The sequence below is a fragment of the Enhydra lutris genome, unplaced genomic scaffold (genome assembly GCF_002288905.1).
Source record: "Enhydra lutris kenyoni isolate GAN:26980312 unplaced genomic scaffold, ASM228890v2 scaffoldscaffold24, whole genome shotgun sequence".
Lineage (NCBI taxonomy): Eukaryota > Metazoa > Chordata > Mammalia > Carnivora > Mustelidae > Enhydra > Enhydra lutris.
Genome location: NW_019154108.1, coordinates 9,862,890 through 9,883,909, shown reverse-complemented (window position 1 = coordinate 9,883,909; position 21,020 = coordinate 9,862,890). Strand labels below are relative to the sequence as shown.

General features: G+C 44.1%; 1 protein-coding gene across 2 annotated transcripts in view; it reads right to left on the bottom strand.

Moving 5' to 3' along the window:
* Nucleotides 1-21,020, bottom strand: part of LOC111150899 (desumoylating isopeptidase 2) — a 40,528-nt gene that overhangs the window by 1,119 nt on the left and 18,389 nt on the right. Inside the window, exons 2-4 of one of the 2 annotated variants that reach the window (XM_022508584.1) lie at nt 10,431-10,503; nt 7,836-7,929; nt 5,686-5,827 (exon numbers count right to left, since the gene is read on the bottom strand). In XM_022508584.1, the coding sequence (XP_022364292.1) occupies nt 5,686-5,827; nt 7,836-7,929; nt 10,431-10,503 (309 nt within the window). Of the gene's footprint in view, nt 1-5,685; nt 5,828-7,835; nt 7,930-10,430; nt 10,525-21,020 lie in introns of those variants that run through there. The other variant, XM_022508585.1, reaches the window with a different exon arrangement.

Genomic DNA, 21,020 nt, shown 5'->3' with positions numbered 1-21,020 from the left:
CACCCAGGCGTCCCGAACTTTACTCTTTCTTAATGCTCTTGCCTGTCCACAGGCAATGCTGGGCTTCCTGAGCCCTTGCCCCCCATTCCCCTGCCCCGTCCCCCTGGCGGTTTCGCCTCTAGTCACATCACAGTCACAGGCTAGGATCCGGACATCTTATCTTAGTTGGTGACTCTGGAAAAGGTGTCAAAGTATCATAGTCCAAAAATCACTAAAATATAAACAAACCAGGACCTGTAATTAAGCAAGGTATCTTTCTCTCTCTAAAGGGGTAGCCTTACCTGACAAACGTTACATTTCCCTTACATACAACGTCTCTGACTTAACCACAGGGCAAGTCTCACTTAGGGAAGTGGTGGCATCGTTGTGACCAAATTCGATCACCCGCCAGGCAGCACGGAGAGACAGTACTTCAAGTTATTTGGGAGGGCGCCTGGGTGGCTCGGTTAGTGAAGCGGCTGCCTTCAGCACAGGTCATGATCTCGGGGTCCTGGGACTGAGCCCCACGTCAGGCTCCCAGCTCAGTGGGGACTGAGTCTGCTTCTCCCTCTCCCTATGCGCCTCTGCTCGTGCTCTTTCAAATAGAATCTTCAGAAAACAAATACATGAGAAATGTGTCCGTGAACTTGATATGGGGGCAGCCGAGGGGTCACCGTACATGGTGCCACTCCTGTCTCTCTACGTCAGAAACCCCGGCAGACAAGTTTATGTTGTACTTTAGAGCCGAGATGCGCCGGGGAGGGGCACCCGCACAGCTGCAGGGGAAGCGCGGAGGCGTGGCGCGCAGTGTGCGGGTTAGCGACAGCCACCGCGGACTATTCCCTTCCTCCGAACTACTTCCCAAGTCCCGATGAGCTACCTTTTCCCCCAAGGCCCGGTGGTGTGGCCTGATCAGCCGAAGACATGGTATGGAGAACGACAGCCTCCTGTTCTGGTAGGTGGATCGTGCTGAGACACGGCCATACCCGTGGGCTGAGTTCTCCGTGGCAGAGTCCAGTCTGTGACCAGTCCCCCCTCCCCCCCGACCCTCTCAGAAGCGTGCTGGTCCTCTGCCAAGCCAACGTCTCGAAACTTCGAGTCCATCCGTGAGTCATTCAGCATCGTGACTCGAAGTTTGAAAGAGAGGAGGGCCGGTTGTGACACCAAATGCATTACACGTGCGCGCGTGTACCTGCTGCGTCCAGATGTAAAACACACTTCTTACGGTGGGTGGTGGTTTACGGAGCAAAATTACTTCAACCAGTAATTCCCCTTGTAGAAATCCTCCCCACGACACACACTCGCTAGGGGCGAAGAGACAGACGCCCAGGGAGAGCTGGTACAGCGCCGCGTGGAACGGCAGGGGGCCGCCCCTGTCTTGCTCTGGATCTTGCCCCACTGTGTACGACGGGCACTGTGGGCCTGTCGCCTTCGGCCTTTATTGTGGTGAGGTAGTTCCCGCTCTACCCACTTCGAGAGAAAATTATCGTAAGCGGATGTTGAATTTTGTCAAATGCTTTTCTGGACCTACTGAGATGATCATATGATTTTTATTTTTCACTTTAAGGTGGCGTATCACACTGACTGATCTGCAAATGTGGAACCACCTTTGCGTCCCTGGGAAAAGTCCCACCCGATCCTGGTGTAGAATCCCCCTAATGTAGTGTTGGCTCTGGCCTGCTATGTTCTATTGAGGGTTTCTGCATCTCTGTTCATCCAGGATGTTGGCCTGTGATCTTCCTTTTTTGTGGTGTCCTTGCCCGGTTTTGGTATCGGGGTGTTGCTGGCCTCATAAAAGTAGTGTGGAAGTGTTCCCTCCTCTTTCTTTTTTGGGGAAAAGTTGGAGATTAGGTATTAAATCCTTGAATGAAGTTCAGTAGAATTCATCAGTCAAGCTGCCTGGTCTTAGACTTTGGTCTGCTGGGAGGTTTTTGGTGCAATTTCCTTAGTAGTAACAGGTCTTGTCAGATTTTCTATTCCTTATAATTCAGCTTCAGAAGATAGAGTTTCTAGGAATTTGTCCGTCTTTTCTTGGGTCGTCCAGTCTGTTCACAGCGTTTCTCTTACGAGACGGAGAACTTCTCTCTCCCTTTCGTTGAACCTGAAGTATTGATTTCGGTTATACCCTTTAGGATCCCCTTTAGGGATCCCACTAAGGATCAAGGTTCATTTTAGAAAGCCGGGTGGCGCCCACCTTCAGTTTTGGTACGAACCATCTTTACCCGGTCGGACGCATCATTCAGGACCTGCGCGACTCTGGCCAGTAACCCGAAGTCGGCCTGAGAGATTTTTGGGGCTGAGGCAATGTCATGACAGGGAACACACACAAAAAGTAAAACCCCAGAGTGCACGCGGGTACCCCTAGAACAGTCAGTTTATGATGTCAGGGCACCCCAAGCAGGGCACATGGGTCAGGCAGTCCAGGTTAAAAGGTCTCCACCCAATGCACTCTGTCTCTGGGAGTGAGCACCAAGGGCCCCGCTCTAGACTGAAGATTTCTGTCCCCTCTAAGCTGGCATGCTGCCATCATCCACCATCGTGCATGGAAGAGGGGCCTCTGGGAGGCTTGGCCCTGGGGCACAGATTAGTGCGCCAACCAGGGATCTGAGTGCCCCCCACCTCTCCCGCCTGTGACCCACGACACAGACCTCACCAGCTGCCGAATCTGCCAGAGCCTGGACCTTGGACCCCCGGCCTCCAGAATGGTGAGAAACAAAGGTCTGCTGTGGAGAAGCAGCCCGGTCTGTGCTCTTGTGCTCCAGCCACCAAACGCACGAGAAGACAGGGCTTCTGCCCAAGGGTTTCCAATTGCGCCTAGAAAACTGGCTGAATCTTGGTTTCGGAGGGTCTGCCTAGAGACAGTCGGATCCAAACAGCTGTTTGTCCGCGACGCCAGGTCGTGGGCCTCACGGGCGTGGAAGCCGCGTGCGGCGTCGTGTGTGGCAGGTGTAGGAACAGGGCGGCAGCCCGGTGGGACTCCAAGTCCTCGCAGCGGCTCAGAGAGGCAGTGCTCAGAGCGCACTGCTCAGAGCGCAGTGTTTTTCTTTAGGACAAGGGAAGGCGCAGTGTTGAAAAAGAAAGGTTATTACGGCTGCTCCCCTTCTCTCCTCCTGAGGGGCTGCGGTTTGGGGTTTCTGTTTATTCTTGTTATGAAATCAGCGTGTGCCGTTTAGCAATCCTAACTTTACTTTTTAAAATTGTCCCTGCTCTCATCCAGCCCCTTTTCTGATCTGAAAAGGATGTGCACAGGAGGGACAAAGAGTTCTTACTGGAAATATCTTTATGTACCTGAACTAGACAGCCATATCATGTTTAGGGATTCGTCAGGATAAAATCCTGAGTTTTCAAAAAATTTCAAAATGGGTTCATACAGCCACTCCCTCTACCCTGACCACTTACCTAGCAAACAGCCTAGAGAAGATGCGCCTGTGTCTGCGGGAGGAGAGCGGTCTGGCTGCCAGCCCCCAACTGCACCAGTCGTGGCCGGAGCCACCCTGAAGCACCCCGGGGAGGGGGGCACCGGGAGCAGCAGGGGCTCACAGTTCTGGTGACGGGCTTTCCCCCACTTGCAGTTTTGGCAAGAATCACTGGTTACGGATTCAATCATTCCCCGTATTGGAAACGCAGAGCCGATGAGCAACTCAACACAGCCAGTCCCAGCAGGAAAAAGCCCTTCCCAGGGGCACCTGCAAGGAAGCCAGGCCGGCCGGTAAGCGTCCCTAACTTTCATGGTGTAGGGGTCTGAGGACAGTGTCCTGACCTGTAATGGTTCCCAGGGACAAGTCCCGTTCCCTGAGCCTCCACCTCTCAGTGTAGCAGGGAGGGTGGCAGACGGCACCGGGTTTCAGTCTATGAGTCAAGCCCATCCAATTAGGATTGTGAATTCAGGATTTAAAAAAAAAAAAAAAAAAAAAAAAGGCCGGGGCATTTCTTCTGGCCGGAGTGAGGCTGAGATGCCTCGAGGCCAGGAAGCTATGTTTCCAAGTTCAAGCAACATGTGAGTATTCCCTAAACCCTTTTCTTAAAACCTGCTACAAAATGTGCACATCAGGCCGGATAATCAGCAGCCTCGATGGGTCAGACATCTGATTTTACAAGAGCTCATTAGTATCTAAAAACTGCTTTTTAATACTTTGAAGTCCCCCTGCAAATGGTCTCTTTTATGTCATCTCCCTCACAGTCTCCCAGCAGTAACCTTAGACAGAGGCGACAGCCGTCCGGGGAGATCCCAGCGAGGACAGGGTGAGGGGGGAGCAGGGATGCGGGCAGCAGCGAGAGAGTCAGTGTGGTGTCCCCCCTGCTCCCCTTCCTACTTGGCTCAGGCCTGGAAACCTTTTAACCACATTCCCTCCCACGAGGAGGAGAGAGTTTACACTTACACGAAAGTTTAGCACTTTCGGCCGCCCCCAAACTCAACTTTGGGGATTTGGGGGGCTTTTCTCTTCTTGCCGGGAGGAGAGGACAGATCCGGGCATCACCTGGGCCACACTTGGTCCCCCTGATGTCTGCAGCCTGGCGGAAACAGCTGGGGGATCCAGACGCCGGGTCTCCTGGAGCCGGATCGACCGTTCCGGATCGTGTAGGCTGCTTCCCCTGTGACAACAGATGACAGCCCAGCGGCTCCTCCAGACCCCAGATGAGGGCACAGCGGCCGTGTCACATGAGGCGACTGGATAGGGTGCTTGCTACTGTCTCTGCCAATTTTAACATTTATGGATCCCTATGGGTTCCCGGATGAGGGGACAAGCAGGGTCAAGAGGGATCTGAACCACCTTCTCTCGTTCCCGAAAGGCAACCAGGTCACCTCGACAGTGTCAGCGTGTCTACAAGACTGGTGCTGCCTCTCCGGCTTCCACACCTGGGCGAACCGTCGGGGATCACGCGAATGTGAAGACGCCGACTCCGTGCACCGTGGCGGGACCCTCCGTGCGGTGGGCGCGGGACGCATCCTCCAAGCAGCACAGCGTCCCCAACCATGGGCCCGTCCGAGAGCCGAGCTGTGGCAGCTGTGAGGGCAGGGGAGAGGGCCGGGGAGCCGGGCACCCACGCACAGGCCACCGAGGCAGCGGCTCCATTTGTCCTGCCTGCCGTCCGGGTCCAGCGGGGCCTGGCGCTGCCCCTGCCTCTGGCCGCCCAGAGTCGGCGAACTGGGAAGCTCTTTGAGTGCCCGTTAATCTGCTCGACCTTATTTCCTAATCTTGTGATTTCTTCCCTCCGTTTCCTGTGTTCAGGTCCTACGATTCTGATCTAGCTCCGATCTCCCACTTGGGACTCAAAAACTCCCAAGGCAAGTGCGTGCCCGTGTGTAAGTTGGCGGAACGAAATTTCCAGAGTGGCAACACAAACGACTTATGAACAATTTTCAGAGCTGGGGGGGGAAACGTCGCTCAGGCATTGCTTTCTTTCAAGAGCAAGTTCCAGGCTGTAAGAAAATGAATCGGGAGCCAGGGAGACGATCGATCGTGGGTCATCGGTGCGCCCTCTCCCTGCGGCCGCGTCGTGGTCGGGGGCACGGTCGGAAACTGCGCCCACTCGGAAGCCGCGGACCTCGGGGAGCTCATTCATTCCTACAGGACACGGGGCGCCATGCTCCCCTGACACAAAGGCCTGTGCTTGCAGGAGACACACAGGCAGCTGCGAAAGCGGACGGTGAGGACGCTGGGGCCATTTTTTGCTCGAAGGATCTGCGGAGAAAGCGGCACTCACCTCCGACAGCGCTGAGGAGAAGTGATTGCAGTTCTTGTGCATGAGGTGGTAGGCGTTGCCCTTGTACTCCTTGCCCAGCTCCTCCACGATCTTCTCGATGTCGTCCTCCAGGAAGTCCGTGCTCCCTAGCACTACAGCTTCTCTTGAAGAAAAAGGAGGAGGAAAGAAACACGATCGTGTGAGTCTTAAGTATTTCTAAGATATTAAGTATTTCTTAAGTATTTCTAAAGAGCACGTTTAGGGACTGGCTTATTCCCGGGAATACTGTGACTGGCCTAACAAAGCCACAACAAACACAACTACAAGGTCAATGAGATACTTTTCAAAAGTTCTGTGGAGTCTTGACTTTCCTACAATAAACTCCCGAGGTGCGCTACTTCTGAATCATACAGACGCAAACCTGGTCATTTTCTTGATGGAGCAGTGTGTCGTGTATTAAAAATGTGACAACACGTTATTTTCCAAGGCCTGTGTATGCCGTCAGGTTATCAGAGAGCCAGATCCATGTCGCAAATTTTCCCGCTCAATTATGCCAGTCACCAAAGGGCTGGCCACAGTCACGTTCAGAAATTGTCTTTTATGTCATCTGCTTCTGTGCCACCATGAGAGGAATTAAAACCAACCAATCAACCAACCCCACCAATTAAAAAATAACCGCCCTGCACCTGACTCCCAGCTACCCTGGACTTACAATAGACGTTATGCAATAGAAAGCAGAATTATAGTCACATACAAGTTAGGCATCCAAGAAAACTGAAAATACTTAGAATATTTAGAATACCCTTTTATCAGTAGTCCTGTTAAAAGGGAAACCTAACGATGGCATTATAGTGACCGGCCAAGAAAACCGATGAACTTCATAGTGATAAAAATGTGTAGCCCCTGAGGCGCCTGGGGGAGCTCAGTTGTTAAGCATCTGCTTTTGGCTCAGGTCATGATCCCAGGGTCCTGGGACTGAGTCCTGCATCGGGCTCCCTGCTCAGCGGGGAGCCTGCTTCTCCCTCTCCCACTGCACCTCCCCCTGCTTGTGCTCTCTCTGTCAAATGAATAAATAAAAATCTTAAAAAAAAAAAAAAAAAAAAGTGGAGTCCTATTCTGAATTTCAAGGTTACAACCTCATTTCACCACTTTTTTCTTGGCAAATTAACGATCACAGGCCCAAAAGTTTCTTTAAAGCTCCTTGAACCTAAGGTTCTAAATAGCTCTTCAAATACAAACCTTCATTAAAAAATGGAAATTGGATCATCAAGCATTCAAATTCTCAGTGCTGCTGACTACTCTTAAGGCTCCAGAGTATTCTGGTGTATCCAAACATGTGATATACACACACCTTACTAATAGTTTCTCAGCCAACCAACTGTTCAGTTATTTCAAATGTATAAACAGTGTCCCTTTCATTGGGAAAAATGAAAAGATTAAAAAAAAAAAATCCTACTGAATGGGGCACCTGGGTAGCCCAGTCGGTTAAGGGTCCGACTCTTGATTTCAGCTCAGGTTGTGAGATCGAGTCCTGTGCCAGGCTCCACAGTGAGTGAGGAGCCCGCTTGGGATTCTCTGTCCCTGCTTGTACTCTTTCACTCTCTCTTAAACAGGAAAAAAAAAAAAAAAAATCCTGCCCACCATTTCTTTACTCTTCATGTATTTTTTTTTTTTAATTTTAAACTTCATTTGAGTTTAAAATAAACTGTATTTGACAGCCAATGTCACGTTAGTTTCAGGTGTACGCAGAGTCAACAGCCCCATATGCTCTGCTCACCACGAGGGTAGCTACCACCTGAACCATACAGACACCTGTAACTGCCTTCCCTCTCCCCCCACACGGGAGGTCGAGGCGAAACCACTGCTCCGTACAAACGTCTTCTAAAGCAGAACCCAAGTCCCACCAGGTAAGAATGTCTTCAAAGTACACAAGGGAACTTACGTGGCTCCTGAATACAAGTAACAGACTAGGTTACGTCAGGCATTGCATAAGGCCGATTCCCATCTTTATACAACTTCAGACAGATTCGGTTTTAAACAGTCAGCAACTACAACACCGTTAAAGAAACATTTTAACTTCCTAGATTTTCATCTCCAGAATGAATTCTGTATGCTTGTAAACACGCTTTGGCACCTAAGATAGCATAATAAAAATTATCCTCCCTACTTACTTAAATTTAAATGTTTCTCCTAGTTCAGAAGCATTTCCTGGGGAAATTTCAAATATTCCAGAAAAGGGGTAAGGATGGCCACCATAAGCAAATTCTGAAAAGAGAAAACTCATGATTTTTAGTATTTATCACACAAAACTTAATCAGAAATGCTGTATTAGCTTTAATAAATGATGAGGATAATAATGATACCATCTAAATATTTTGCAGGTTATCAATACTTTCACAAACATCTCATTCGGCTGTTACTCGTACACAACAGTTGATTCAATAAGGCCTGAAACCACTAACGAAAGATACTGAGAGGTGATCCTGATTTGTCCACGTATCTTGTGTACGCTGGTGAGAGCAGAGTGACTACCACGGGGGAATGTGGTCTCTCTGCCTAGTGACTGTGCCGAACCAAGTGGGTGGTCCGTTCCACGTGTGTCTTTTTCTAAATTAAAGCGGTCAGATGTTAAACTCGCACTTTACCAGAAAAGCTAATAACAATGATTTTGCACAGCTCCTGGGTTGAAGACTGTTGGTTTACCTTTGAGTAAGAGTGAAACATTAGCAAGACTGAAAAACTGAATTCCATTCCCCTCATTCAAGAAAAAAAGAAGCTGCCACATTGACACATACACCTACACACACACTCTCCACAGCACATCTCTGAGCCAGGAGGGGATGGCGCGTGCTACAGGCTCACGAGAAATCAGCTCTGACCCAGAACAGAAGCAGACAGTGCTTTCAGATAAGGAAGGAACTAAAATTCCTGGGAGGAGATACTTAGATCGTGGTGGACTTATTTTCAAAATCACAAATGTTTAAATGAATCTCCTTGCTTACCATTTACTAAATATAATTGTGAAAGGTCAACGAACAAGGCAGACACCAAGTTTCCTTTTGATCCAGACCTTCCAGAGAAAAAGCAAGGACGTGGATAAGAAATAAAGGGCCTGGCGTTCAATTTTGAAACAGTCAAAATGATCTTAACGACGGGATTTTATAAAACAATGTAGATAATCACGTCAGACGTGAAAAGGTAATGTTTAGATTTTTTTTTTTTTACTTCAATTCCAGTAAGAAAAGTCGTCAGCCATTTATTCCAGAAGTGTCATTCCACTTTCAGCAAGATATTGACCTTAGCTTGGCCAAGCCTCCCTGAACATGCTTGGACCGCGTTTCTAATTATTCCTAAATCCCTTTACGGAGGGGAGGAGTGATTAGACAAGTGCGAGGGTACTGACTAGTAGGCAAGAACACTTGGGTTCAAGTCCCCGTTCTACTGATCAGCAGCAGGACTTTCAGCAGAGCTGAGCTTGGGCTTCTTTGTTTGCAAAATGGAGCAAGTGCCAATTGTCCCCATGTCCTTCTCTATGTCACAGAGGCATGGTCATGTGGCTCAGAACTGGACGGCACTTAAAATACTGGAACACACCACAGAAATTCAGTTAAAAAGCAACACACACAACTTTGGTAGAAGCCAAATCAAATAGGGGAAATAAACCCACAGACGACGATGCGGCCCACAGCAACAATCTGACCGCTAACCCTTCGGGCAGGGGAGGATTACTTGGTAGATGCAGCCTTTCCAGTAAGATGGAGCTCACGGGGCGGATCTCCATAGCAAACATTTTCTATGCTACGCCGCAGCCAGGGGCAGCTAATGTGGAGCGTCAGGAGGGGACAGTATCAATGCCCCCGACACACTGGGGTATATGAGCCTTTTTCTCGTGTTCGCGCAAGCTGGTCTGCAACCTCCACGGGTGGCTCCGGGCAGGCTGCCATCACGTGTTCTTGCGGGTCTGGTACAGAGACCGCCTGGCTGAGGCAAATAAAAGACGTTTCTGCTACAGGGTGAGTTTATGATGCAAATAATACGGTCTCACAGCCCTGCTGGAACTGGCAGTGTGCTCTGCGTTGTGCTGACAGTTACCACTTACGGTGCGGTCTGGAGGAAATTACCCCGCACCAACAGTGGGAATCAGAACCAAGGGAAAAGCTGTTGATAACGAGCTGCTTGGCTTGAGTGGCTCCTGTCGTATTTAATAAAGGACCAAGAAGACTAAAAGGGCTGAGTTAATGACAAAGGCCATCATTCCTGAGCAAAAAGCTAGATGTAATCAAGGGTGGGATTTGCTCTGTGATATTTTTAAACTTTGAAATGACATACTTGCAAGTCTATAAAAACAAATTTAATACTGAAATTCCCTCAGGAAATTGGTTATTTCAAGTTTGACTAGCACCAACTCCTCTCCAACCGTAATGACCAGTTTTCAACGTGCAGGTTTTCCTAGGAACTCCAGTATCACTGGCACAAGACTGTCATGGTAAGACCACCCCAAAAAGGCAAATATCTTTTAAGACCCTGTATTTGGAATAAAAGATAACTACATGAATGTACGGTCACGTACTTTCTCCCCAAATACATTCAACTTTGGGCACTTTCTCAAAATACAGTGTAAACGAATGTGGGGAGATTTTCTTCTCCTTTCCACAGTAATGTATGGAAGCAGCTGAAAAAAACAGGAAGTGCTACAGACATGAACTGCAAGTCCTTTAAAAGAAAACAATCTTCAGAAAGTCTACTTAGACTGTATGTACACATACCTCTGCCATATACTTCAATGCCCGAATGAAAAACGCCAATTCCGATGGACGAGGTGTATTCGTTCATCCAGTACTAGGAAAAAAAGAAGAGATTCAGAATATCTGTCCACTTACCACTTAACTCCACGTGATAGGAAACTACTGCCCCACATCCTTCATGGAACAGTTAGGCCCTTCTGGCTTCATTTCTTAGCATTTTTCCTTCTGGCCCCCAAACTCAACAATAATGGCTCATTTGGTCCTATCTCTGCGCTTCTGCTTGTAAGACATCCCATGTGTGGAATGCCTCCCTGGGTCAAAATGACTGCCTCAAGTTGTAAAGGCTTAGAGCATAAGCCATACAGTCTAAACCTGGTCAGGTTGGGGGAAAAAAATGGATATAAAAGCTCTCCTGTGATTAAAAAAAAAAAAAAAATCACACATAGCATATGCTTTCATATCTGTTTTTTTTCTATCTTAAGCCTTCCCTTTCACTCTCTGGTGAGCTCCCTGAGGACTGGGCTATTGTATTTTTTCAAAAACGTTTGAAAAAGACATATAAGACATATATGGCATGTATGTCCTGATTCAGCTCAAAGTTTGATAACGATAATACAAGGAACAAATAATATGAGGCACAAAGGCTACCACAATCTTACCAGTGACATGCAGTAAACACTCCCAGAAAAGGCGGTATCTGAATTTTTAGGAACAAATGAGGTTCCCCCAGGTAGAAAATGTAGGGGGTGTGGTAGAGTGGAAGGGAATGGGGAGAAATGTCTAGAAGGGCAAAGAGGGTGCATCAAGCATCACGATGTTGATATCTGGGGTGAACGTGGAGGGGTGCCAGGAGGACTGGAGAGGGTTTACCTAGAAGAAGGCAGTAAATGAGTCGACAGCTCATTAAACAAACACTTAGGCAACACTTAACAGTGTTACAAACCCATCAAGCTTCTTCTAGATTAGAGGATAGGTAATTTGGCTTTAATGTTTCTGGGTTTATTCAAGTCTTAGCCTTGATTCCAGATCCCTAGCCAGTTTCTTCCAGACTTCGGGAAGTGCATGTTTGCATACATTGCTGGAGGAAGCATAAATGGATAAAGTCAATTTATTCTGTCCTAAATGTACCTGGAAGAAAAATGAAGCAATAATCAAGAAATATTTGAAAGAGAACAAGGAACTTTCTCATCTAAATATCAATACACTCATTCACAGGACGGTGCTGCTTTAGGACAGATCCTTGCACGTGTAAGAATCTGGTATCTGATCAAGATGGTGTTTAGGAACAATGTTAAAGTTTAAACTATTAAAAAGGTGTTGACAAAACTCATGCATAAAAATACGTTTCATGTATCTAAAAATTCTGGTGTGTCTAAAAATAATCATAGAGAAGAAAATAGATAAAAAAAATTCTTAGATGGAAAAAGATGACCTAAGTAAAGCAAAACCTAGAGTTTTTACAGGAAAACCACAGATATTCAACAAAAACTTCAAATTTCTTACTGTGTAAAACCACATGCACAACATCAAAGGATGAACAAAACACGAGGAGAAAAGATGAGAATGATAATATGCCTCGCTCTCTATCAGATTCTATGTGCTTCCTGATTTAGCACAGCCTGAATTTGGACGGCAACTTAGGGATATTATCTGAATTGATTTGATTTTGGGTATTGTAGTGAGGGTACATACAGAAAGGGATTTCTCAAGACTTTATCAAATCTACTTAATTCTACAGTTTAGGCAGCAAAAATTCAGACAGCAAGGGATACCATACACAAAAGCTCCATTAAAATAACTCCTATGGGGCGCCCGGGTGGCTCATTCAGTTAAGCGTCTGCCTTCGGCTCAAGTCATGATCCCAGGGTCCTGGTATAGAGCCCCACATCAGGCTCCTTGATCTCTGGGGAGCCTGCTTTTCCCTTCCCTCCCCACTCATGTGCTCTATCTCTGTCTCTCTCTCAAATAAATAGAAATCTTAAAACGAACAAACCCATAGACAAGTGAGCAATCATAGAAGAAATTAGTGGCTAACAAACATGAACTAACATTCTCACTAGTAAACAGAAAAATACTAATGAAAACAATAAGCTACCATTCTTTTTTTTAGTCCATCAGAGACTGGCAAATATAAAAAATATTGCTAAATATTGCTGGTGTTGGTAAGGGTGTGAGGAAGCTCCTGCGGAAGTGTGAATCAGTAACAGTTAATCAACCATTATACTTCTTGGGCATCTTATCTACAGAAATACTTGAACATACGCAAAGACATTTTCTGGGATATTAACTGTTATCTATAATACTGAAAACCGAGAAACAACACAGATATCGGTAATGGAATGGTTAAATAAATTATGGTAAATCTGTATTATGAACTATCATATAGCTACTAAAAGAGTAGCTATGTATAACTCGATACATATGGACATAAAAAGATCCCTAAGACGTATAAGGTAAAACACCAATTATGATCCTTTATCTGTCATGTGGTCGCATATTTGCAAAATAGATAAATATGTCCTTTGTGTATATTTTGTGCTAAAATGGAAACATACTACAAAACTGTCGTATTTTACTACACTGACTACAGCAAAAGAAAGTTTGAAGGATATAGACCAAACTGTTAACAGTTTGGGAAAGGGGTGCAGACATAGCAGGGGAGGGAGTAGAGCAGTAGAAAGGGCTTTCACTTTTATCTGAAATATTTGAAAAAAAATTACATTTATTGAGGTATAACTGACATATAATATATTGGTTTCAGGTGTAGAATACAGTGATTTGATATCTACATACATTGTGAAATGGTCACCATTATAAGTCTAGTTCCCATCTATCACCTTACAATGTTAATACTATGCTATGGACTATATTCCTGCATGGTACAATACATCCCAACGACTTATTTACTTTATAACTTGGAAGTCAGATCCAAAAAAAACATTAAGACCAGTATCAAGGAGCTTATCACTGCCTATGTTTTCTTTGAAGAGTTTTGTAATTTGAAGTCTTACAATCAAGCCTTTAACCCATTTTGAGTTGATTTTGTATCTGGTATAAGACAGTGGTCCAGTTTCATTCGTTTGCATGGAGCTGTCCAGTTTTCTCAACACCATTTGTTAAAGAGAGTGTCCTTTCCCTATCTCTATTCTTGCCTCCTTTGTTGTAAATCAACTGACCAAAAATACATAGGTTTAAGTCTTTGAGCTCTATTCAGTTCTAATGATGTATGTGTCTGTTTTTATGCCAATACCATACTGTTTGATTACTGTAGCTTTGTAGTATAGTTTGAAATAAGGGAGAGTGGTATCTTTGGCTTTCTCCTTCTTTCTCAAAATTGGTTTGGCTGTTCAGGGTCTTTTGTGGTTTCATACAGATTTTAGAATTATTTCTAGGTCTGTGGGCAATGTCACTGGAATTTTAATATGGATTGCACTGAATCTGTAGATTACTTTGGGTAGTATGGACATCTTAATATTATTAATTCTTTCCGTCTTTGAGGACAAAATCTTGCTATTTCTCCAATTTTTTTCACGAATGTATTATAGTTTCGAGTGTACAGGTCTTTCACCTCTTTGGTTAAATTTATTCCTGGGTACTTTATTCTTTTTGATGCCATTGTAAATGGGATGTTTTCTTGATTTTTCTTTCTAATACTTCATTAGTGTATTAGAAACTGATTTTTATATATTAATTTTGTATCCAGCAACTGGACTGAATTCTAACAGTTTTAAAACAGGTGGAGTTTTCCATATATGGTATCATGTCATCCATAAGTAGTGACAGTTTTGCTTCTTCCTCTCCAATTTGCATACCTTTTATTTCTTTTTCTTGCGTAATTGCTATGGCCAGGAATCCCAATATGATGTTGAATAAAAGTGGTTACGGGGGCATCCTGGTTTTGTTCCTGATCTTGGAGAAAAAGGAGAACAATGTTCACTTGGTCTCAAAGTACTGAACCCCACATTTCTCTATATTATAAGGAAAAAAGGTATCTTTTAAAAAAAATTATATTTATTTATTTGACAGAGAGAGAGAGAGACTACAAGTAGGCAGAGAGGCAGGCAGAGAGAGAGGGGGAAGCTCTGCTCAGCTCTCTGCTGAGCAGAGAGCCCCATGTGTGGCTCGATCCCAGGACCCTGAGATCATGACCCAAGCCGAAGGCAGAGGCTTAACCCACTGAGCCACCCAGGCGCCCCAAAAAAGGTATCTATGAAAAAAATATGGTGACTATCACTTTATGTAGATGATTAAACACAGTATCACTAACAGCTGGACAAACTGATGTTATGTACCTCCTGATGTGATAAAACAGAAAGGCCACAACATTTCCTTTGTTAGTTTTGTCAGATATGTTTAATAGAATATAATCATAAGAAAAAAAAATCAGTAACTGGACTGTGGGGCTTTCTATAAAAAAAGTAACCTGGTCTCTTAAAGAAATAGTGATATAAAAGTCAAAAGAAGGGTGGCTATTCTTTAAAGAAGATGAAAAAAATTATGACAACTAAATGTAATGAAGGAACCTTGACTATATCTTGGGTTAAATCCCCCTCTCCCTAAGACATTATTAGGGGAAACAGTAATGGAAAATTTCCTGGGTGTGATAACAGTACTGTGGTTAGGCAGAGAATGTCTTATTAGGAAATACATGTTGAAGTATTTAGAGATGAAATGCTGTAACATTTGTGACTTATTTTCTGCATGGGTGTGAAAGTGACTGTGTGAGTAGGAGAGGGTACGAGAAAGCAAATATAGTTAAAAACTGGTGAATCTAGGGGAAGAGTACACACATTGCACTCTTCTTTCAAGTTTTTTTTTTTTTAAAGATTTTATTTTTATTTATTTCAGAGAGAGCATAAGCAGGGGAGCTACAGGTAGAGCAGGCAGGAGAAGCAGACCCCCTGCTAAGCAGGGAGCCGATGTGGGAGTGGATCCCAGTAGATCATGAACTGAGCCCAAGGCAGCTGCTTAACTGACTGAGCCACCCAAACGTCCCAAGTTTTTTGTTTTGTTTTTTAAGTCATAAACATTTTCAAAATAAAAAGTTAGGGGGAACTGAGGAGAATGATCTAGTTCTCGTCTCCTTACAGCAGAAGAGATGCTTTTCCATGTTTCTTGCTATACTCCTACTTTCTCTCCCTTTTCAGAAGAGGAAGCAAAAAATCCCACAAGGTGATCATGCTAGTCTGCATAAAAATTTTGCTAGTTTCTTTCCAGTCAGTGGTTTCCTTGGCAGCCAACTTCTCTTCGACTTAAACGGTCTTTTCCGTTTGAAAAATTCCATTGTTTATACTGTTTGCAACCAATAATTTGGTCTGTATACTGCTGATTTCCTTAACAACAGCACCGACAGCTTTTGTTCGGAAGGCAGACAGCTCTCATTTAAAGGTGACCTTTTCTCTTTTTTATAGTGTGAGCTTCTCTTCCAAAATATAGAATGTTTTCCAAAAAGAATCCATCTTTTCCAAAAAGAAAATCATCCAAAATGGTTTGTCTGCAATAATGAAATGGTTTTAAACTCTTAGTAAACTGAGCATTTTTCTTCATTTAATGTCTAATAGCACTTAATTTTAACAATTTATCCTTTAGTTGCACACTAGTTTTCTAAAAGTGCTTTTATAATAAATTTCTATAATGGGAATCTAAATGTTTTCTCAGGAGACAGAAAGGTTTTCATGAAACTAAAAATCATACATAAGCAGTGACTTTTGGCCAGGATGACAATGGGAATGCATTTGCCAGAGTGGGGATCCTGAACTCAGGAATCTTTCCTTTTCTGCCCTTCCACGAATAAAGATCATGATCTCTCCCATGCTTAGAACTCCTTTCAGTTGCCTGGGTATGTACGCTACTACTTTAGAGCCTGAAATCTCCCTGTATTCAAGATTTTACATTCTAAAAAAGAAAGGGTATGTTGTGACACATTTTTTGAGATAGAAAATCTGTAAAATTAGAGAAACTTAAAAACGAGAGAGAAATGTACTATCCAGAAATCTGGCTGGTCCTTTGGAATTCACTATAATAAGACCTGATCTATATAAGATTTCTCGTGAAGTGCTGACGTACTACAGTGAAAAATGAATACTCGGTAGCTTTTCAAGCGCCAGCATCTACTTCCACTCTCGGATGTAAAGTTGGACAATCAGGTCAAATGTTTTGTTCAAGGTTTTAGGAAACTTAGAAATTGCTAAGGAAAGGCTATCTTTACCCAGAGAGATTCCTTTGGGTAGTATTAGACAGCAGAAGCCTATCTCTCCTAACATCATTTTTTCCCCCCACCAAAGGTTTTGTCTTAATATTCTGGGCCAGGCAGGAATCAATGGTGATGTTACATATTCACTGTTAGCGGTAACAATGAAGGACTCAACAGTCCTTTGATTATCATGTTTCTTTGTACTTTCCATCCCTAGAAAGCCCCCAAATTTAGAGTTAATTTCTTTGTGAGATTAAGGTAACTATTTATCAGTTATAAATCTATGAACAGACAGCTTTACGGACCTTACAGAAAAAAAAAGGATTATAAGGAATGCTACGAACAACCATATACCAATAATTAGATAACAGACTGGATGAACAAATTCCTGAAAAGACACAAACTGCCAGAACTGACTCAAGAAGAAATAAAAAATCTGAATTGATCTATAATCAATGAGAATGAAAGAGAACAGATTAGTAATTTAAACCACCCCCAAATAAAAGACTGTGACCAAATGATGTTGGTGAATTCCACCCAACATTTAATTTTTAAAATATTATTTATTTTAGAGGGAGAGAGAGTGCATGCATGAGAGGGAAGAGAGGCGGAGTGGGGGAGGGGGTGGGAGGGGAGGGAGAGAGAGAAAGAGAGAGAGAAGCCGACTCCCCACCAAGCGCAGAGCCCAATGTGGGGCTGGATCCCACAACCCTGAGATCATGACCGGAGCTGAAATTAAGAGTCATGCTTAACTGACTGAGCCACCCAGGTGCCCTTCCACCAAATATTTAACCAATAACCAGTACCAATCCTTCACAAACTACTCCAAAAGACAGAAGGGAACATTTCCCAATAATTTGACACCAAAACCAGACAGACATCATGAGAAAAACTAAAGACCAACATCTCTTATGAATATAGACTCAAAAATCCTCAACAAAATACTAGAAAATTGAATCCAACAACATATAAAAAGCAAGTGAGATCTATTCCAGGAATGGAAGGTAGGTTTAATATTCAAAAAAATCAATTCATGTAATATACCATATTGGTAATATATCATACCAACAGAATAAAGGACAAGATCCACAGGATCATCTCCTTAGATGCAGACAAGCACTTGACAAAATCCAACACTCTTTCATGATATAAACACTCAACAGACTAGGAATATGAGGAAACTTCCTCAGTCTGATAAAGGGCATCTATGAAAACCCACAGTTTGGCCTTTTGGCTAAAATCAAGTGCAAAGTCATACTTAATGGTGAAAGATACAATGCCTTCTTTCCATTTCGGATCAGAAACAAAACAACGATATCTACTCTTGCCCCTTTCAAAGATCCTGTACTGGAATTTCCAGCCCAGTCAATTAGAGAAGAAAAAGAAACAAAAGACACCCAGATTGGAAAAGAAGAAGTAAAATGATCTCTACTTGAAGACAGTGTACTCCCGCATATAGAAAATTACTGGATGTTCACTAATGACCTATTAAGAATGAATAAACAAGTTCATCAAGACTGCAGGGTACAGAATGAATACATAAAACATCAACTGCATTTCTCTATACCAGCAATGAACAATACAGAGATGAAATTAAGAAAATTCCATTTACACTGGGGAAGGTATGTGCTATGATGAGTGCTGTGAAGTGTGTAAACCTGGCGATTCACAGACCTGTACCCCTGGGGCTAATAATACATTATATGTTAGTAAAAAAAGAAAAAAAGAAAAAAAAAAAGAAAATTCCATTTATAGTTACATCAAAAAAATATTTAGGGATAAATTGAACAAAAGAATATAGCTCTGCATCTGAAAATGATTAAAACCTTCCCAGCAGTATTATTTCTAATAGCCAACCAATGGGAACACCTTAAATGTCCGTCAACTGATGAGTGAACAGGGTGTGGTGTTTCTACACAATGTAATATTTCTCGACAAAAGGAATGGAGCACTGACGCATGCGATGACATGAATAGCCCTTGAAAGCATCATGCTAGGTCAGAAAAGACCACCTACTGTAGGATTTCGTTTCCATGAAATGCCCAGAATAGGTAAATTTAAAAAACAGTATTATTAGTGGTTATCTACAAAGGGGAGGTCTGCAGGGAAATCGAAGTAATTGTTAACAGGATGGGGTTTCTTTTTTTAGGGTGAAGACAAATTTCTAACATGGTCTGATATGATGGTTGTAGAACTCAGGGAACACATGTGGAAATGTGTCCACAGTAGTAAATACTTTCTCAGAGTAAAGAACACATGAGTTCACATGTCCACTGAATTGTACACAGGGTGAACTGTATGGTATGTGGATTAAAAACCCGTTTTAAAAAGGCTAAGAATAGAAATAAAGGATGTACTAACTTGTGTCAAATGGCAGAAAGCCTCTTATTTTATAGTTGGCAAACTTAAACACAAACGGTTCTATAAATAACGTGTTCCCCCAAGGATAAGTTTTCCTTTAAATACAATACACACTTAGCTTCTTGGGAGGGGAGGGAAGGAAAGATGGCATTATAGGGAAGTTTTCCCTATGTTAACAAAATGAAAACCGAGAAATTCATGAGGAAAAAAGTTCTCATTTCCCTGTTCTTAGTCTAACAAATGGTCTAATACAAACTTTACTAGGAGTGAAAGAAAACAAACAATTATGAATGTGGGACTTTTGACCAAAAACAAACAAACAAACAAACAAACACCAGTTAAAAATATATTAGTGACCTTAAAACATTTTATAATAACAGAAAAGATGGTCCAATTAGTTCTTGAACTCTTATCCCCAGTCAAAAACCTTTAAATGGGTGACTTCTCAAATTACAGACTGCATTCCTAGGTCCAGACAGCTGCTTTCCAAAACATGTAGAAACCAGGCTATAAACAAACAACACACCAAGAACAGAAAAAACCAACTCTAAACAGATGTATTCTGGTCAGCTACCAGAATGAACAGATGAACAGCGGCTCATTGCTGCCAAAACTTTCAGAATTTACGCTATGAAGTAGATTCGATGTTTTTTCCTTTGGTGTGTTTTTTTTTTTCCCCTGAATGAATTCAGAAGAAAAGATGGTAAAGCCTTCCAGGGAACACGGTCATAGAGAGAGACGCCCTCCAAATGTTTCTGCTCCTGTTCGGGCTTCCCTGCTCTATTATTAGAGCACACGCCTGAAAGGCTCGGGTCTTGAAAAACTGGCCAGGCTGCTGGTGGAAGCTGGGGGGGGGGGCTTAATTCAAGGTCAGCGTGCCTCGCCTCCGCAAGTCTTTTGGCCTCAAAGTCCCGCCCAGGCTTTGTAGACAGCAGGGATGGTGCCCGTTTTAAGTGGGGATTCGATCAGGTAACTGGAAACAAACAACACCCTCTGGAGAAGCTAAGCCTTTTACTGAGTGGTCTCAGTTGTCAGACTTCCCCGCCGGTTTAACAGCCATCCGGCCATCTGATCGGAGCTCAAGGTGGTTGAAATGAACCGTGGTGCTTCTCAGCGCTTCTCCAACGCTTGCCATTCCTTGGCTTTACTTTGGGTAAGTATTTACTGCTGTGGACACGTTTCATGTGGCATCTCTGCAGTGAAAACCTCCCTACAAAGCTCAACAGGGCTTCTCGAGCCCATGTGGGAATTCCTGCTCTTGCAGAACACCGTCAAACACGGACTTTTCTAAGAGAAAAAAAAAAACCCTAAATCTGCAACATGAAATCCCAGCCAAGAACACGCACGCACGCAAAACAAACAAACAGAGCAAGCTGCTCAATTAGACGCGACTGGATGGTAGTGCGACTTCTGTGAATTGTTGCTGGATAACGTCTTCGCTGATTTTGTTGCCTGAACAGGAGCAGATGCCAGAGTCTACAATGACACACTTGGAAGAAATGGGGTAATGCAGAACGGTGTTACCCCAAGGCCTTTCGCTTGAGCAGCCCGCTCCCATTCCTGGAGCTTGGTGCAAGCCTAAGAGGTCGACTAGCAATCCGGGGGTTAGTTCGAGAACTGTGGCTCCTAGAGCTCTAGCGCATGACACCAGGGCTGGCCACCAGAGACCAGGCTGTGTGACACGGAACCTCAGGGGCAGGTCCACTGCAGGTGCCCAGATATCCAACTTTACCCCGTGCTGAGAAAGGGAGTCCCTCAGCGGCTTCCAGGAGAAATCGGCTGTCTGCATTTGAAAGTTAACTTACTGTTTGATTGCTCTCAAGTCCCTCCTAACATACTGAAGGAAAACAGTAAACCTGCCGGGCGCTACCACAAAATCCGCTCTCAAACCACGACCCAACAGCAGAGCCACCACGACACGGCTGCGGAACTGCCCACCTAAATCATGTACAAGAGGCTGCCATTAGGTCCGCTTACTCTAAGGCTCTTTCCCTTGGCGTCTAACAGGGAAGCCCACAGTGTTCCTCTGTTCCAGGTTAGATCACAAGGATCCAGCT